Source organism: Primulina huaijiensis, chromosome 10 (genome assembly GCF_012295235.1).
Source record: "Primulina huaijiensis isolate GDHJ02 chromosome 10, ASM1229523v2, whole genome shotgun sequence".
Lineage (NCBI taxonomy): Eukaryota > Viridiplantae > Streptophyta > Magnoliopsida > Lamiales > Gesneriaceae > Primulina > Primulina huaijiensis.
Window position 1 is genome coordinate 3,049,491 of NC_133315.1, and position 14,715 is coordinate 3,064,205.

Here is a 14,715-nt window from a genome sequence, read left to right on the forward strand (position 1 = left end):
AGTAGTGTGAATTGATAATATAGATTTATAATAAATTGTATTTTGTAAGTTTTTTATAAAACACTTAAAATTTACAAGTAAGTTATATAAATTTAATAATAAAAATAAATTTATTGTTTTTAAAACTAAAATTCTGTTGGGTGCAATAATTGTCTCTACTTGGTATAGCGATCGAACCGTGGTGCTTGAGCTGCTGTGCGGTTTAAAAGATTTGAGTTGCACCATTACCACTAGCTATAGATTTTGGTAAAGCGGCAAGCGCTCGGTCCTACAATTGGTATCAGAGCCAAGGTCATGGGTTCGATTCCCATTGATTGCAAGTAGTGCAATTATTGGGAGGGAGATTGTTGGGTGCAATAATTGTCTCTGCTTGGTAGAGCGATCGAACCGTGGTGCTTGAGCTGTTGTGCGGTTTAAAAGATTTGAGTTGCACCATTACCACTAGCTATATATTTTGGTAAAGCGGCAAGCGTTCGGTCCTACAAATTCCATAAAATCTAATGAAATCTTACCAATGTTGTTAGGATTTAACTTTGTTAAATGAAATCACACGAAATCCCATAAATTATCAATCATATTTTTAAATCTCATTTCATCAAACACTAAAATGATATTTGTATTTCCAAATCCCATCAAATTATTTCCAATTTCATTTTGCCACACACACGATAAAAAAAATTGTGGTTCGAATGTCTATTTATCTATTGTTTCTTATGCAAAAAATAAAAAATAATAATAAAAAATAAAAATAGGAGAATTTTTTTATGAAAACATTATTGTTTAAATCGATATTTAAAAAAGAGTGAGAGTGTAAGTTTTGATTCAATACACACATTTTAAATATTATTTTTTAACATTCAAATATTCAAATATTCAATACACATTTTAAATATTATTTTTTAACATTTTCCAGATTTATTGGGAAATTAATTTTATTTTGAATTTTGGTCTATTAAATTTTAAAATTTTGGTGGTAATACACAAACTTTTGAGTTTCCATTATTTTGCTTCAATTACTAACGTGCAATTAGATAAGTGAATAGTTTTCGATGTCTTGTCTGTAAATTTTCAAAAGCTCATAAGCATTTTTCGATGAAATAAAACTTATAATAATTTAAGTGTAACGATGATGAATTATATATATATANGTTTATTGTTGTATGCTATGAAATTATGCAACTTTGAGATAAAAAAATTCAACGACTTTAAAATTATATTGAATATTTAGATGTGATTATTCAAATTGCAATAATATTATCTTATTATTGTTGCATATTTTAGAATAATAATCAATTGGTTGAAATGTATAATGATTATTGATGTGCAATTATTATTGGACTTGTTTTGTGATTTTTCAATTTATAATAACCGAAAATTGAATAAGTATGAAATTTGAAAAATAATTCTTTGTTATAAAATTTTGAGAATATTGAATTTTTCTAGTTAAATAACTAAGAGAATGAAGAAAATAAAACTGTCAAGTTATTTTTAAACCAAAGAACATATAGAAAAAAATAAAGGCAAACATCAATTACAGTCTATGAGTGAATAAAATATCGATTTCAACCAAAATAATAGATCGAAATGAATTAATTTCAAAATTTGGTTCGGTGTTGACGTGCAATAATTGTCCCTAATAGATAGAGCAATCGAATAAAGTTTACAAGGATATAAATATTATAATTTCTAATAAAATTTATTATACAATAGTACTATATTTAAAAATATTTTTTAATAAATAAAATTTAAATTTATTTAATCCAATTTTTATATTGCAATTTTTATTTAAAACACGATTATTTTTAAAAAAAATTCTAAAATTTCGGTCGATTGTGTTATTGATCGAAATAATCGATTTTTTCGATTTGGTTTGTTAGGTTTTCGCAGTAAAGTTCGGTCGGTTCGGTTTGTTAGAAAAAAGTTCAGTTAATTCGATTTTAGAATATTCGATTCAATTTTAACTGAATCTATTATCGTTTAACACATGATGGAGCCAGCCCCAGGTATTTAAGAAGCCTAGCTCCGCCCCTGCATATATATATGTGTATATATACACACACAGATATATATATCAAGGCTCGTGGCACAATCAAGATTGCAGAACTTGTGATATTTTCTGGTCCAATAATTGGTATACACCATATTATGGATACCACTCAAATTTAAATTCAAATAATTTTACAAAAAAGATAGAATCTGTTACATTGAAATTGAACATAAAACCTCAGAAAACATCAGAGAAATGGATTCTCTCCAACAATGGCTAGAACAAAGCTCCATCTTCCAACCCTCCACTCTAATCCCAGCCATCTTACTTCTCATACTTTTAATCTATCTTTCAAACAAGAAATTCAATACCCAAAACGTGAAACTTCCCCCAAACCCTCCGAAGCTCCCCATAATAGGCAACCTCCATCAACTCAGCAAACACCCCCACCTCTCTCTCTACTCTTTATCCAAGAAATATGGTCCCATTTTTCATCTTCAGCTTGGCGAAATCCCCACTGTAATCATTTCGTCGGCCGAGATGGCGAAAGAAGTTCTCAAAACGCACGATCTTGCGCTCGCGAACCGGCCTCAGATATTCGGGGCCAAACATCTTTTCTACAACTGCACGGATATGGCATTTGTGTCGTATGGCCCGTACTGGAGGCATGTAAGGAAGATATGCATATTCGAGATCTTGAGTGCCAAAAGGGTCCAATCCTATGAGTTTGTAAGGGAGCAAGAAGTTGTTAAACTGATTTATCGTATCGAAGAATCATCGTATCCTCAGACGTTAAACCTGACAAAGCTGCTGCATATGTATGCTAACGATGTTCTTTGCCGGGTTGTGTTTGGGAAAGATTTCTCAGCAGGTGGGGTATATGAGAGGCTTGGGTTTCAAGAAATGCTTGAAGAGTTTCAAGAACTGCTCGGAGGGTTTGATGTCGGTGATTTCTTTCCTTCGTTGGAGTTTGTTCACACTTTGACAGGCAACAAATCCAGGCTTCTGCGTGCTTTTAGGAGATTTGATGAGTTCTTTGATGGGGTTATCGAAGATCATTTGAACTCCAACAACATGAGAGATCACAAGGATTTTGTGGATATCTTGCTTGAAGTGCAGAAGGATAATATTCAATATTGTGAGATTCCTCTAACCTTGGATAATGTCAAGGCAATCCTCTTGGTACGTAAGCCGTGCAAACTTCTTATTTAGGCTAGGCAGAATATTTATTAAACTCTACTGTTAAATAATGTGTACACGTCATTGACACAGGGTAGATAGTTGGATGATTGTCACATTAGTTAGACAGCTGGACACTAGCTTGATTAGTCAGGATATAAATAGCTTTACTTTTGTAATCAAACCCAATTCTGGAAATTCATTTTACTTTCCTCTTCTTTCCCATTTTCTCTCTGAACGAGAAGCTTAACCGCTTCAATGGCAGATCATTGCTTCTCTTTAACATGGTATCAGAGCTTATCTCTTCCGCAAATCTGTCCATGGCAGCACATACTACAAATTTTAGCTTCAGTGATCCCCTCTATTTGCATCCATCTGATGCTCCAGGTGTTTCGATGGTCTCGGAACTCTTGATTGGCACAGAGAACTATGGAGTTTGGAGTAGGAGCACTGCCAGCGAAAAACAAGCTCGGTTTCATCAATGGATCCTGTCGCAAGCCAGATGATAATCATCCTACTCTACATCAATGGGAGCGATGTAACGCAATTGTTCTCTCATGGTTAATGAGTTCGGTTTCGAAGGAAATTTTCAGCGGGATCATATATTGCACTGAGGCTTCCGCTGTTTGGACAGATCTAAAGAAAAGATTCGATAAAATTTGTTGATCGAGAATTTTTTCTTTTCACCGTGAAATTTCACATCTCTCACAGGGCTCTTCATCCATTTCAATGTATTTTTCAAACTTGAAGAAGCTATGGGATGAGTACTCCTCTCTGGTTACGCTTCTTTCGTGCGGATGTGCCACTGCTAAGGCATATATTGATCATGATCAACATCAGCGTCTTCTACAATTTCTAATGGGATTGAATGAGACGTATGGGCATGTTCGTAGTCAAATTCTGATGTTAGATCCCTTGCCATCTGTCAATCAAGCATATTCCATTGTCAGTCAAGAGGAATCGCATCGAGCAGCTCTTTCTTCTCACCTGAATGTTGTATTACCTGCTGTTGCTTTTTATTCTTCTTCGAATAAAAAAGTGGATTCAGTAAAATGCGAGCATTGCAACATTCTAGGTCATACAAAAGATCAATGTTTTCGTTTGATTGGTTACCCTCCTGGTCACAAATTGCACAGGAAGTTTCCTCAATCTAAGAACTACAAGTTCACTCAGAAGCCTTCGAAATTCTCTGCTCATAATAGTGTCAATACTATGGCTGATCTTTGCAGTGTCTCTGATGAATCAAAAGTCATTCCTCATATGGCTCATACCTTTACTGATGCTCAATATCAGCAATTATTACGATTGCTTGATCAACCTATGCCCACTCCAGAGGCTACAGTTAATTTGGCAGGTACATTTACTAGCCTGATGACAGTTTCAAAGGACACTGATTGGATATTTGACACTGGGGCAAATGCTCACATTACAGGTACTTCTAGTGTTTTGCAATCTCCTCAGCCGTGTGATTCATCCTCTGGTTCGGTCAGGCTGCCAAATGGTAACATTACCCCATTCTTTCATGTGGTTCAGTTCAACTTTCCCCTTCATATAACCTACCCAAAGTTCTTTTTGTTCCTGATTTTAGCTTTAATCTTCTATCCATTTCCCAATTCACCAGAGATCATAATTGCTTTGTTGTCTTCTACCCAAATTTCTGTTTATTTCAGGACCTCATCACTGGGAGGATCATGGGGATTGGTAGACAAAAGCATGGCTTATGCTATCTTGATCGATTCCATAGCAGTATAACAACACCTGTTCAATCACATGTGCATTCTAGCTGTAATCTGAACTCTCATTCTTGTGTTTTTTCTGCTAGTATAACGGATGACATTGATCTATGGCATAAAAGATTTGGGCATTTATCTGTTTCTCGTTTATGTTGCTTACCTTTTATTAAAAGTAAGTCTCTTTTATCTGATTGCTCTGTTTGCCCAATGGCCAAACAAACCAGGCGTCCCTTTCCCATTAGAGAACAATCACAGTCCACTCATGTTTTTCAACTCCTTCACATAGATATATGGGGTCCTTTTCGAACCCCTGCTCATAATGGTGCCCGATATTTCTTAACCCTGGTTGAAGACTTCTCGAGATGCACGTGGGTTTTCCTCTTACAATTCAAATCTGATACATTCCCGTGTTTAAAACAATTCTTTACCTTCATCTCTACCCAATTTAATCAAAAAGTTCAGGTTATTCGCACTGATAATGCCTCCGATTTCTTTAATAATGATTGCAGATTATTATTCACATCCTTAGGATCCTTCACCAAAGCTCATGCCCGTATATTCCCTAACAAAATGGCTTAGTTGAACGAAAACATCGCCACATACTTAACATAGCTCGAGCTCTTAAATTCCAAGCCTCCATTCCTGATCCTTATTGGGGAGAATGTGTATTACATGCCGCATACCTGATTAATAGGATTCTCACTCCATTATTATCGAATAAGACACCTTTCGAGGTTTTGTTTGACAGAACTCCTTCATTCACTCACATTAGAGTTTTTGGTTGCCTTTGTTATGCTTCGAATCTTAAGCCACATGATAAATTTGATGTTCGTGCCAAACCATATGTTTTTATGGGTTATCCTCTCCAACAAAAAGGTTATAAGCTTTTCGATATTTCTACAAAACAATTTGTTGTGTCTCGAGATGTCGTCTTCCATGAGGATATATTTCCTTTTTCTTCAATGATTTCCTCATCCTCTGTTTTTCCTCCAACAACCTCTTTGTTTCTGGAAGATTCTTGCCATCCTTTAGTCACTGATCTTTCTCCATTGCATACATCTCCTATATCTCTTACTCACTCTCCAGCTGCTGTTGCATCATCTCCCTCCCCTGAGCTTGTTTCTTCCATTCCACTTCGTAAGTCCACTAGATCTTCAAGACCCCCAATCTGGACCCATGATTATGTCTGTTCCAATCTTTCATCCAGTTCTACAGTTCAAAGCATTTCTGATTACCTCACTTATGACAAAATATCACCCTCTTATAGATCATTTCTCGCTTCCATATCTAATCTCACTGAACCCAAATCTTATCAAGAGGCAGCTTCTGATCCACTTTGGCGTGATGCCATGGCTAAGGAGATTGCTGCCTTGGAAACCAATCGTACATGGGATATTGATCCTTACCTCCCGGAAAGAAACCAATTGGTTGCTGGTGGGTTTACAAAATCAAATATAAAGCGGATGGAAACATTGAACGATACAAAGCCCGCCTTGTTGCCAAGGGTTACACCCAACAATATGGTATCGATTATGAGAATACCTTTTCTCCTGTGGCTAAGATTGTTACTGTCCGTTGTCTCTTAACCATGGCAGCTGCCCGCAACTGGAATTTACATCAAATGGATGTGACAAATGCGTTCTTGCAAGGTGATTTACATGAAGAAATTTATATGACCATTCCTCAAGGTTTTGAAAGAAAGAAAAGGAATTATTCTTGCAAACTTCTCAAATCTCTATATGGTTTGAAGCAGACATCTAGACAATGGAACTCTAAATTTTCCCTTGCACTAATTGCAGCTGGTTTTACGCAGTCCATGCATGATAATTCTTTGTTTTTCCAGAAACGTGGAACATTAATCACATTGTTGTTGGTTTATGTTGATGACATTGTCATTACAGGTAATGATTATGATGCCGTTGACAAACTCAAGGGATATCTTCATGCTACTTTTGACATTAAAGATCTCGGCCCTTTGAAGTATTTCTTGGGCATTGAAGTAGCTCGATCCAAAGCTGGTATTTGCTTGAATCAACGCAAATATGTGCTGGAATTATTGTCCGAATTTGGCATGTCTGGATGCAAACCGTTTGATACACCTATGGAACAACACTTAAAGCTTACAACTCTTGCATTTGATCGTTCAAAGTCTGTGGCGTGTCCTACTTCTAATACTGATCTCCTTCTCAGTGATTCATCCCATTATCAACGCCTTGTTGGTCGTCTTATATATCTTACTATCACCAGGCCTGACATTTGTTATGTTGTCCAAGTTCTGAGTCAGTTCATGCACTGTCCAAAGAAATCCCACTTGCAGGCTGCTCTTCGTGTCCTTGGCTATATCAAAAAGACCCCTGGTTTGGGCATCTTCCTCTCGGCTAATAATGATCTCCACTTATCTGCCTTTTGTGATTCCGACTGGGTATCTTGTCCTATGAGCCATAAATCTACAACCGGTTATGTTATTCAAATTGGTTCCTCCACTGTCTCTTGGAAGACTAAGAAACAGAACACGGTGTCTCGTTCTTCCGCTGAAGCTGAATACCGTTCGATGGCTACTGTTGTATGTGAGGTTGTTTGGCTTCGTGGTCTTCTTACTGATATGGGGTTACATATTGATCGAGCTACACCCCTGTTTTGTGACAACAATTTTGCTATACATCTTGCTGCCAACCCGATGTTTCATGAACGAACGAAGCATATAGAGATTGATTGTCATTTTATTAGAGAAAAGCTTCGTAACAATGTGATTCGCCCTGCTCATATTTCCACAAAGTTGCAACCAGCAGATGTCTTTACCTAGGCTTTGGGCTCTGATTAGCATCAGTTTTTGATATCCAAGCTTGCACTCCTCAACATATTACAAGCTTGAGGGGGGCTGTTAAATAATGTGTACACGTCATTGACACAGGGTAGATAGTTGGATGATTATCACATTAGTTAGACAGCTGGACACTAGCTTGATTAGTCAGGATATAAATAGCTTGACTTTTGTAATCAAACCCAATTCTGGAAATTCATTTTACTTTCCTCTTCTTTCACATTTTCTCTCTGAACGAGAAGCTTAACCGCTTCAATGGCAGATCATTGCTTCTCTTTAACATCTACCCTATCGACGTTTATAATTAAATTAAGATTTCTTTGGTTCATCTTTTCCGTATAAAATCATCTGTATTTGATTCCACAAATACAGAGTTCTCGAAATGAAGAGTTAAAAAAATATAAAGCTACATTGTGATATGAAAATTACGAACGACGACCAATCCAGCTGCCCACTGATGAATCCTTCAAGAACTTAAAAATGTTTATTTTCTAGTCCTTTAAATTAAAATTTTAGCAGAAAATACTGATAAAAATCATATTTGAGACTTAAGGCTAAAATTATTAAGCCGTTCACAATTCTAAAAAGAAAAGAATTAAAACATTACGTCTAAAATTTTTTTACAATTAAATATTAAAATTAAGTACTCTTGATTTTTCGACTTTTGATCTTCTTCTTCATCTTATTTTGCATGCAGGACATGTTTGCTGCAGGAACAGACACAACCTTCATAACCCTCGACTGGGGTATGACAGAACTAATCACTCACCCAAAAATCCTGAAAAAACTGCAGTCCGATGTTCGAAGCAAACTCGGAGACCGTAAATTCGTGTCGGAATCCGATATAACACAAATGAACTACTTGAAAGCCGTTATCAAAGAAATCTTCAGGCTACACCCTCCTGCACCAGTACTACTCCCCAGAGAATCCATGGAAGAAGTCTTTGTTGGTGGGTACACAATCCCTGAAAAGACAAGAATTTACATCAATGCTTGGGCCATAGGGAGGAGCCAAGAATCCTGGAAAGACCCTGATAAATTTGATCCTGAAAGATTCATGGATAATGAAATTGATTTTAGAGGGAAAGATTTTGAGTTGATACCTTTTGGTGCGGGCAGAAGAAGCTGTCCTGCGATTGCATTTGGTTCTGCGACAGTTGAGCTTGCACTGGCGCAGCTGGTTCACAGCTTTGATTGGGAGCTTCCGCCGGGAGTCCAGCCGGCGGATCTTGATATGACTGAAGTTTTTGGGATTACAATGCATAGGATTTCTCCATTACTGGTGGTTGCGAAGCCAATTTTTAAAGGAATTTGAAGCCCACACAGGTTTCTGGTTGAGGAATTTAAGTGGTGGGAGCTGGATCAAAGAATTGGCTTTTTCATTCAATACTCCATATTTCCTTCACAGTAACAAACGAACTATGAAACCTAATAAAACATATTTTGGCCCAATTTAGTTCTTGAAATGTATGTGTGAATATATATATGAGAACCTTTTATCGAATTTATATTGCCTTTGAAGGTATAAACCCAACGGAAAGTTTTAAGTCATGTGTATGTATGGAGTGGCCGGTGTTTGTTATATTGTTCGATGTTGTTTTTCCACTATTTAGTGTGTTCCATTTGTTTCTAATTTGCGACTCGAATACTTTTATGTAATCAATTGGTTGTTATTTAATATCATGCTGATATATACTGATTATGATTTATATGTTGATACTTTAATTTGTAATTGTTTCAATATTGCATTTTCCCATCATCTTGGCACATTTTGTGAAGTACTAAACTAGCAAAACAATACATAAAAAAGTATAACGACTTTAAAAAAAAATTAACGCGAGTTGTTTTATAAATACATAAATAAAGCTAAACATATTATAATTTTTTATTTTTATTTTATCAGGAAATCAATATTTACAATGCATAGATTTTTTGAAAAGAAAAGATTCAGAACCAGAAGTACAAAGTATTGGAGATCTTAGGGTTGAAGAATTTGATTTCTCACAACTACCGGCAGATCCTGGACTTAGGACTCCAATTTGTGCATATGATGTTAATATTAGGGATCAAGTTCGAAGGGCATATTTACAAAAAGATTCATGTCAACCTTCAAGCTATGAATTCCCAAAAAGAAAATTTGGAGTAAGCCAATGTAGACGGTTCAATCATTCATGGTTTAATGAATTTGGTGATTGGTTGGAGTATAGTATAGAAAAAGATGTCGCATATTGTTTGTATTGTATCACTTCAAGAAAACTAAGGGAAAACAAGTGGGAGGGGAGGCTTTTGTTAGTGAATGATTCACAAATTGGAAGTGTAAAGATAGGTTAAATATTCATAATGGCCAGCATGACAACGAACATCATAAAGCTCGAATGAATTGTAAAGCTTTGATGAATCAAGATGAGCACATTCAATCAGTTTTGCACAAACAGTCAAAGCAAATGCAGAATGATTATCGTATCCGTCTCAATGCTTCAATTGATTGTATTAGAGTTTTTTTGCAACAAGGGCATTCATTTCGAGGTCACGATGAAACTGAAAGTTCTCTTAATCCAGGTAACTTTCTTATCCAACTGGAAATTTTAGGTGCTCGATCGTAATAAAGAGATTAATGATGTGATATTGAAAAATGCTCCTAAAAATTGCACGTTAACATCACCTGATATTCAGAAGGACATAGTGAGTGCTTGTGCCACTGAAACGATTAATGTTATTATCAGAGATGTTGGTGATTCATTGTTCTCTATTTTAGTTGATGAATCTCATGATCTGTCAACAAAGGAGCAAATGTCATTTGTTATCGTTATGTGGATATTAGTGAACATGTAAATGAAAGTTTTATCGGGATTGAACATCTTACCAGTACTACATCACTCTCACTTAAAGCTGCTATTGATATGATGTTTTCTAGATATAATTTGAGCATGTCTATTTTGAGAGGACAAGGTTTTAATGGAACAAGTAATGTGCAAGGTAAATTTAATGGTTTAAAAGCACTCGTTTTAAAGCCCCATCATTATTTAAAAGCACTCATTTTACATACATTGTTTTGCCCATCAGCTTCAACTAGCTCTTATAGTTGTGGCCAAGAAAAATATTCCGATTTCTAATTTCTTTCGTGTTGTTTGTGATGTGTTAAATGTTGTTGGAGCATCTTTCAAACGTTTTGATCTTCTTCGAGAGAAACATTCATATTTTATTGTCGAGGCATTGGAGAGGTGTGAGATTTCAAGTGGCCGGGTACTTAATCAAGAAACTACCCTTCAACGTGCTGGGGATACACATTGGGGGTCACATAAAAATTCTTTGATAAGCTTGAATCCCGTGTTCTCTGCTGTCATTGATGTGATTGAAATAATTTCATAAAATGATTCCAGTTCTCCAGATAAAAAAAACTGAAGCATTTAATTTATTGGATTCAATAATTTTATTTGATTTTGCATTCAATCTACACTTGATGAAACATGTCTTAGGAATTTCGAGTGAATTGTCGACAGCATTGCAAAAAAAAAAAAAGGATCAGTATATTGTGAATGCAATGGATTTGGTACAAATATGCAAACACCGACTCCAAAGGATGAGAGATGATGGTTGGGATTCATTTTTAGAAAAGGTTCATCAATTTTGTGAGCAACATTACATTGATGTTCTCAAAATGGATTATATGTTCACACGTTAGGCACCACGTGGTCGTCCCCATCGTAATCTACCAGAAGTGAAAAATTTGCATCACTATTGTGTGGATTATTCTATGGTGCTATCGACATGCAACTCCAAGAGTTAAATGATCGTTTCTCAGAGGCAGGTACAGAGTTACACCTTTGTGTAGCTTGTTTGTGTCCACAAAACTTGTTTTTTGCTTTTGATAAGAAAAAATTGATGCAATTAGCTGAATTTTATCCACAAGATTTTTCAAGATTTGATATCCTCACACTTGATGATCAACTTGAAACTTATATATGTGACACGCGTTCTAACAAAGCATTTCAATGATTGAAAGGGCTTGGTGATATTTGAGAGAATTTAGTTATGTCAAAGAAAAATATGGTGTACTCGTTGGTTTATAAGCTTTTGACATTGACATTAATTATACCGGTTGCAACGGCGACAATAGAGAGGGTGTTTTCTGCCAAGAGAATCGTGAAAGACATGTTGTGAAATCAAATTAGTGATGATTGGATGAATGATAGTCTCATTTTCTATGTACAGAATGATATATTTCTGACATTGTGAAGGATCATGTGCTGGTGCCTTGAAAGGCATTTCAAACACAATATTCTCCAATGAGCTGCAATAGCTCGCGTTCTAAGAATTTTAACACCGATGAATTAAATCGAGTTTGGTTTAAAATCAAGCGAAAGAAACTTGAATTAATCATTCGTGAAGAAAAGTATTATATTAGAAAACATTTTAATTTATGTAAACTGAGTAACTGAAATGCAGGAGATCAGTTGTCGCATATATCAGTTTAGTTACGGTAAGAACTGAATTGACGGATGCTCTAACTGATCAAGTCAGTTTGAAAACAGCAGTTAATTAGTTAAATACACAAGATATGTTTATGGGTGTTCAGAGACTTCAACTGTTCCTATGTCACCCCTTCTACTACCTCGGGTAGGATCCACTAGAAGACATTGATTTATGCAACTACTTGTACAAACCCACCCAGCTTAGGATTTATACACTGCCTAACTGAACTCTTAGTCTAGACTGAAGGCAGCACCTTCCAGCAAACAGTTCTTTAACATCTATGTTAGAAAGATTACGTACACAAGTTTAACGTATCTGTGCAAGATTGTGTTTTGGGTGGTGCTGAGTGCTCGTGTGTGAGAACTGAACAAAATTGTTCTCCCACACTGAGAGAAGAGAGCTTCTAAATTAAGTTGATAACACATTGAAGTGTTCCCTCAAATCTGGGTTGATTGCTTCTTCAAAGCTGATAAACATTAAGTGTGCCCTTTTTTATTTTATTTTTTCCACTCTCTCTGGTTCTATATATATTGTCGTCTCCACTGATCTTCTCTTTATATAGACGGGAAACTGAATGTACAGAGAGACTCAATTATTGTATATGTTGCATCTTAAATTCGTTTCTCGGACTTTGTGTCTCGACTTTCTCAAACTTCCCTTCTGAAACGTTTGTCTTTAATGCTCTGATGCAACGTCCATTATTGTCCTTTGACTGGACTATTACTTTGCACCTTTGTGTATAGTTGGAATCCACTGAATGAGTTTTTCTTCATCTACAACTGAAAGATTCTTAACTGACGCTCTGAACTAGTAAGCTGAACTGATCTTCAGTTGGGCTGATGAAATCAGTTGACTCGTCAGTTGCACTGATTTTACTCTCGTTCAGCTGATTCATTTTGTGCGAACAGTTGGATCTTCAGTTTGCGATTTGGATTCCTCAAACTAAACCAAGCTTCTGCACACTTAAGGTAAATCATTAGTAACACAAAATGAAAAGTTTTGTAAACATCAAAATTAAGATTGCGAACTTGAAAAGTTTCAACAATCTCCCCCTTTTTGATGATCAAAAAACTTGAGAAGTTGAAAACAATATATTCAGTTCAAGGGTTAGTCCATTTAAACATCATTAGAAGCTCCCCCTTAAGAACTGCGTTAAAGACGGTTTTTAAAAAAAATGTAAGAATTGAGGGTAAAAGAAAAACTCCCCCTGAATTGAAAACCCCTTTGAAAAACAGAATTAAGAGAACACCTTCAGTTGAAGAAAAGAAAGCTCCTTCTCAACAACTGAATTTTAAAAACTTGTTGAAAAACAGTTTTTTCAGTTTGAGAGTTTAAGAAAAACTCGCCATCAAAAACTGAATAAAAGCTCGTATTTAATAAATAATTATCTAATCATTCATTCAGAGGTTATAATCATTCAAGCAACGTAGAGAAGAATCTGGAAATATCCATTCAGTCACAGTGAAACACAGCTGGATAAACATGATGTATATTTAATCAAATAAATTTTCTTGTATTTTACATTTGAGTACATACATCAGTTGAAACAACATCAGATATCAGTCAGTTTAAGTGTGACATAACTGGATATAATAACAACTGGTTGCCTTGACTGCTTGAAATGCTGTACCGGTCGTGAGTTCAATTTTCTAGAGAAACGAGTTAATTTGCCTTGAACTTGATCTCTTTGCTAGCTAACTGGTCGAGCAGACTCAAACTAGGCTCAAGCGGAATTCAGCTGGTGATTTAATCAACCAACATCCCAACATGGATGAGTTTCGTCCGAAGAACAGGTGACCTGGTAGACTTGCAACTGAGATCTTGTTCATCGAACAATTTAGCCGTGCATCTTGACAGATGAAATTCAGGACCCTCTAGGCTGATTAAACCCCCAAAGCTAGGAGTCAAGAGAAGTTGTGACAATGTTAGTTGCAGAGCCAATCCTCTCAACCCTTCGCAATAAGTGATAGATAAACATTTTCAAATAGTTTTGAAAATTATATGAAATACTTTTAAATAACTTTTAACAATATTTTAAAGTAACAAATTTTAAAACACAGTTTTCTTCAAATGTTCTTCTTAGAACAACTCTGATACCAATTGAAAGATCGTGTGCTGGTGTCTTTGAAGGCATTTCAAAAAAAATATTTGTCACGCCCCGGAACGGGGGTTGGTTGGCACCGGTGTTGCTCTCAAATTTACATTCGAAAACAATAAGTCTCAGAAGTACAAAATTCAGAAACCAGTCTTTTTATTCATAAATACTGAATATCTCAATGTTTTATACAAACTCTCAAATAATAAATGTTTTACAGCGGAAATTTAAAACAAACCAGACATAACAATGTCTTACAGATGCAGCAGAAAACAACATAAATAAAACTGAGAATTAACAATCTTCTTCACCAGCCCCAAAACTGGATCTGCTCCTCTTCTTCTAGCCTTTCTTCATCGTTTTTATCTGAGATGGTTTGGTGGGTGAGTGATATGGTTGTCACTCAGCAAGGTGGGCGAGAATAACT

The 14,715-nt window shown here is 35.8% G+C and overlaps 2 protein-coding genes across 2 annotated transcripts; both read left to right on the forward strand.

Moving 5' to 3' along the window:
- The first annotated feature begins 2,190 nt into the window (after nucleotides 1–2,190).
- LOC140986814 (cytochrome P450 71AP13-like) lies at nucleotides 2,191–9,328 on the forward strand. Its single transcript, XM_073455181.1, has 2 exons — nucleotides 2,191–3,169; nucleotides 8,418–9,328. Exons 1-2 carry the CDS (start codon nucleotides 2,243–2,245, stop codon nucleotides 9,033–9,035), a joined length of 1,545 nt encoding a protein of 514 aa, XP_073311282.1. The 5' UTR covers nucleotides 2,191–2,242; the 3' UTR covers nucleotides 9,036–9,328.
- A 767-nt stretch (nucleotides 9,329–10,095) lies between these two features.
- Nucleotides 10,096–11,089, forward strand: LOC140986589 (uncharacterized). Its single transcript, XM_073454891.1, has 4 exons — nucleotides 10,096–10,215; nucleotides 10,310–10,548; nucleotides 10,635–10,689; nucleotides 10,784–11,089. The coding sequence occupies exons 1-4, from the start codon at nucleotides 10,096–10,098 to the stop codon at nucleotides 11,087–11,089; spliced, it is 720 nt and encodes a 239-aa protein (XP_073310992.1).
- Nucleotides 11,090–14,715: the final 3,626 nt, after the last annotated feature.

Excerpts from the sequence above, each read along its gene's own strand:
- LOC140986814 (XM_073455181.1), top strand. The coding sequence starts at position 2,243 with ATGGATTCTCTCCAACAATGGCTAGAACAAAGCTCCATCTTCCAACCC. Across the intron at positions 3,170-8,417 it reads ATGTCAAGGCAATCCTCTTG|GACATGTTTGCTGCAGGAAC; the intron begins GTACGTAAGCCG and ends TTTTGCATGCAG.
- LOC140986589 (XM_073454891.1), top strand. The coding sequence starts at position 10,096 with ATGAATTGTAAAGCTTTGATGAATCAAGATGAGCACATTCAATCAGTT. Across the intron at positions 10,549-10,634 it reads ATGTGGATATTAGTGAACAT|ATATAATTTGAGCATGTCTA; the intron begins GTAAATGAAAGT and ends GATGTTTTCTAG. Across the intron at positions 10,690-10,783 it reads GTTTTAATGGAACAAGTAAT|CTTCAACTAGCTCTTATAGT; the intron begins GTGCAAGGTAAA and ends TTTGCCCATCAG.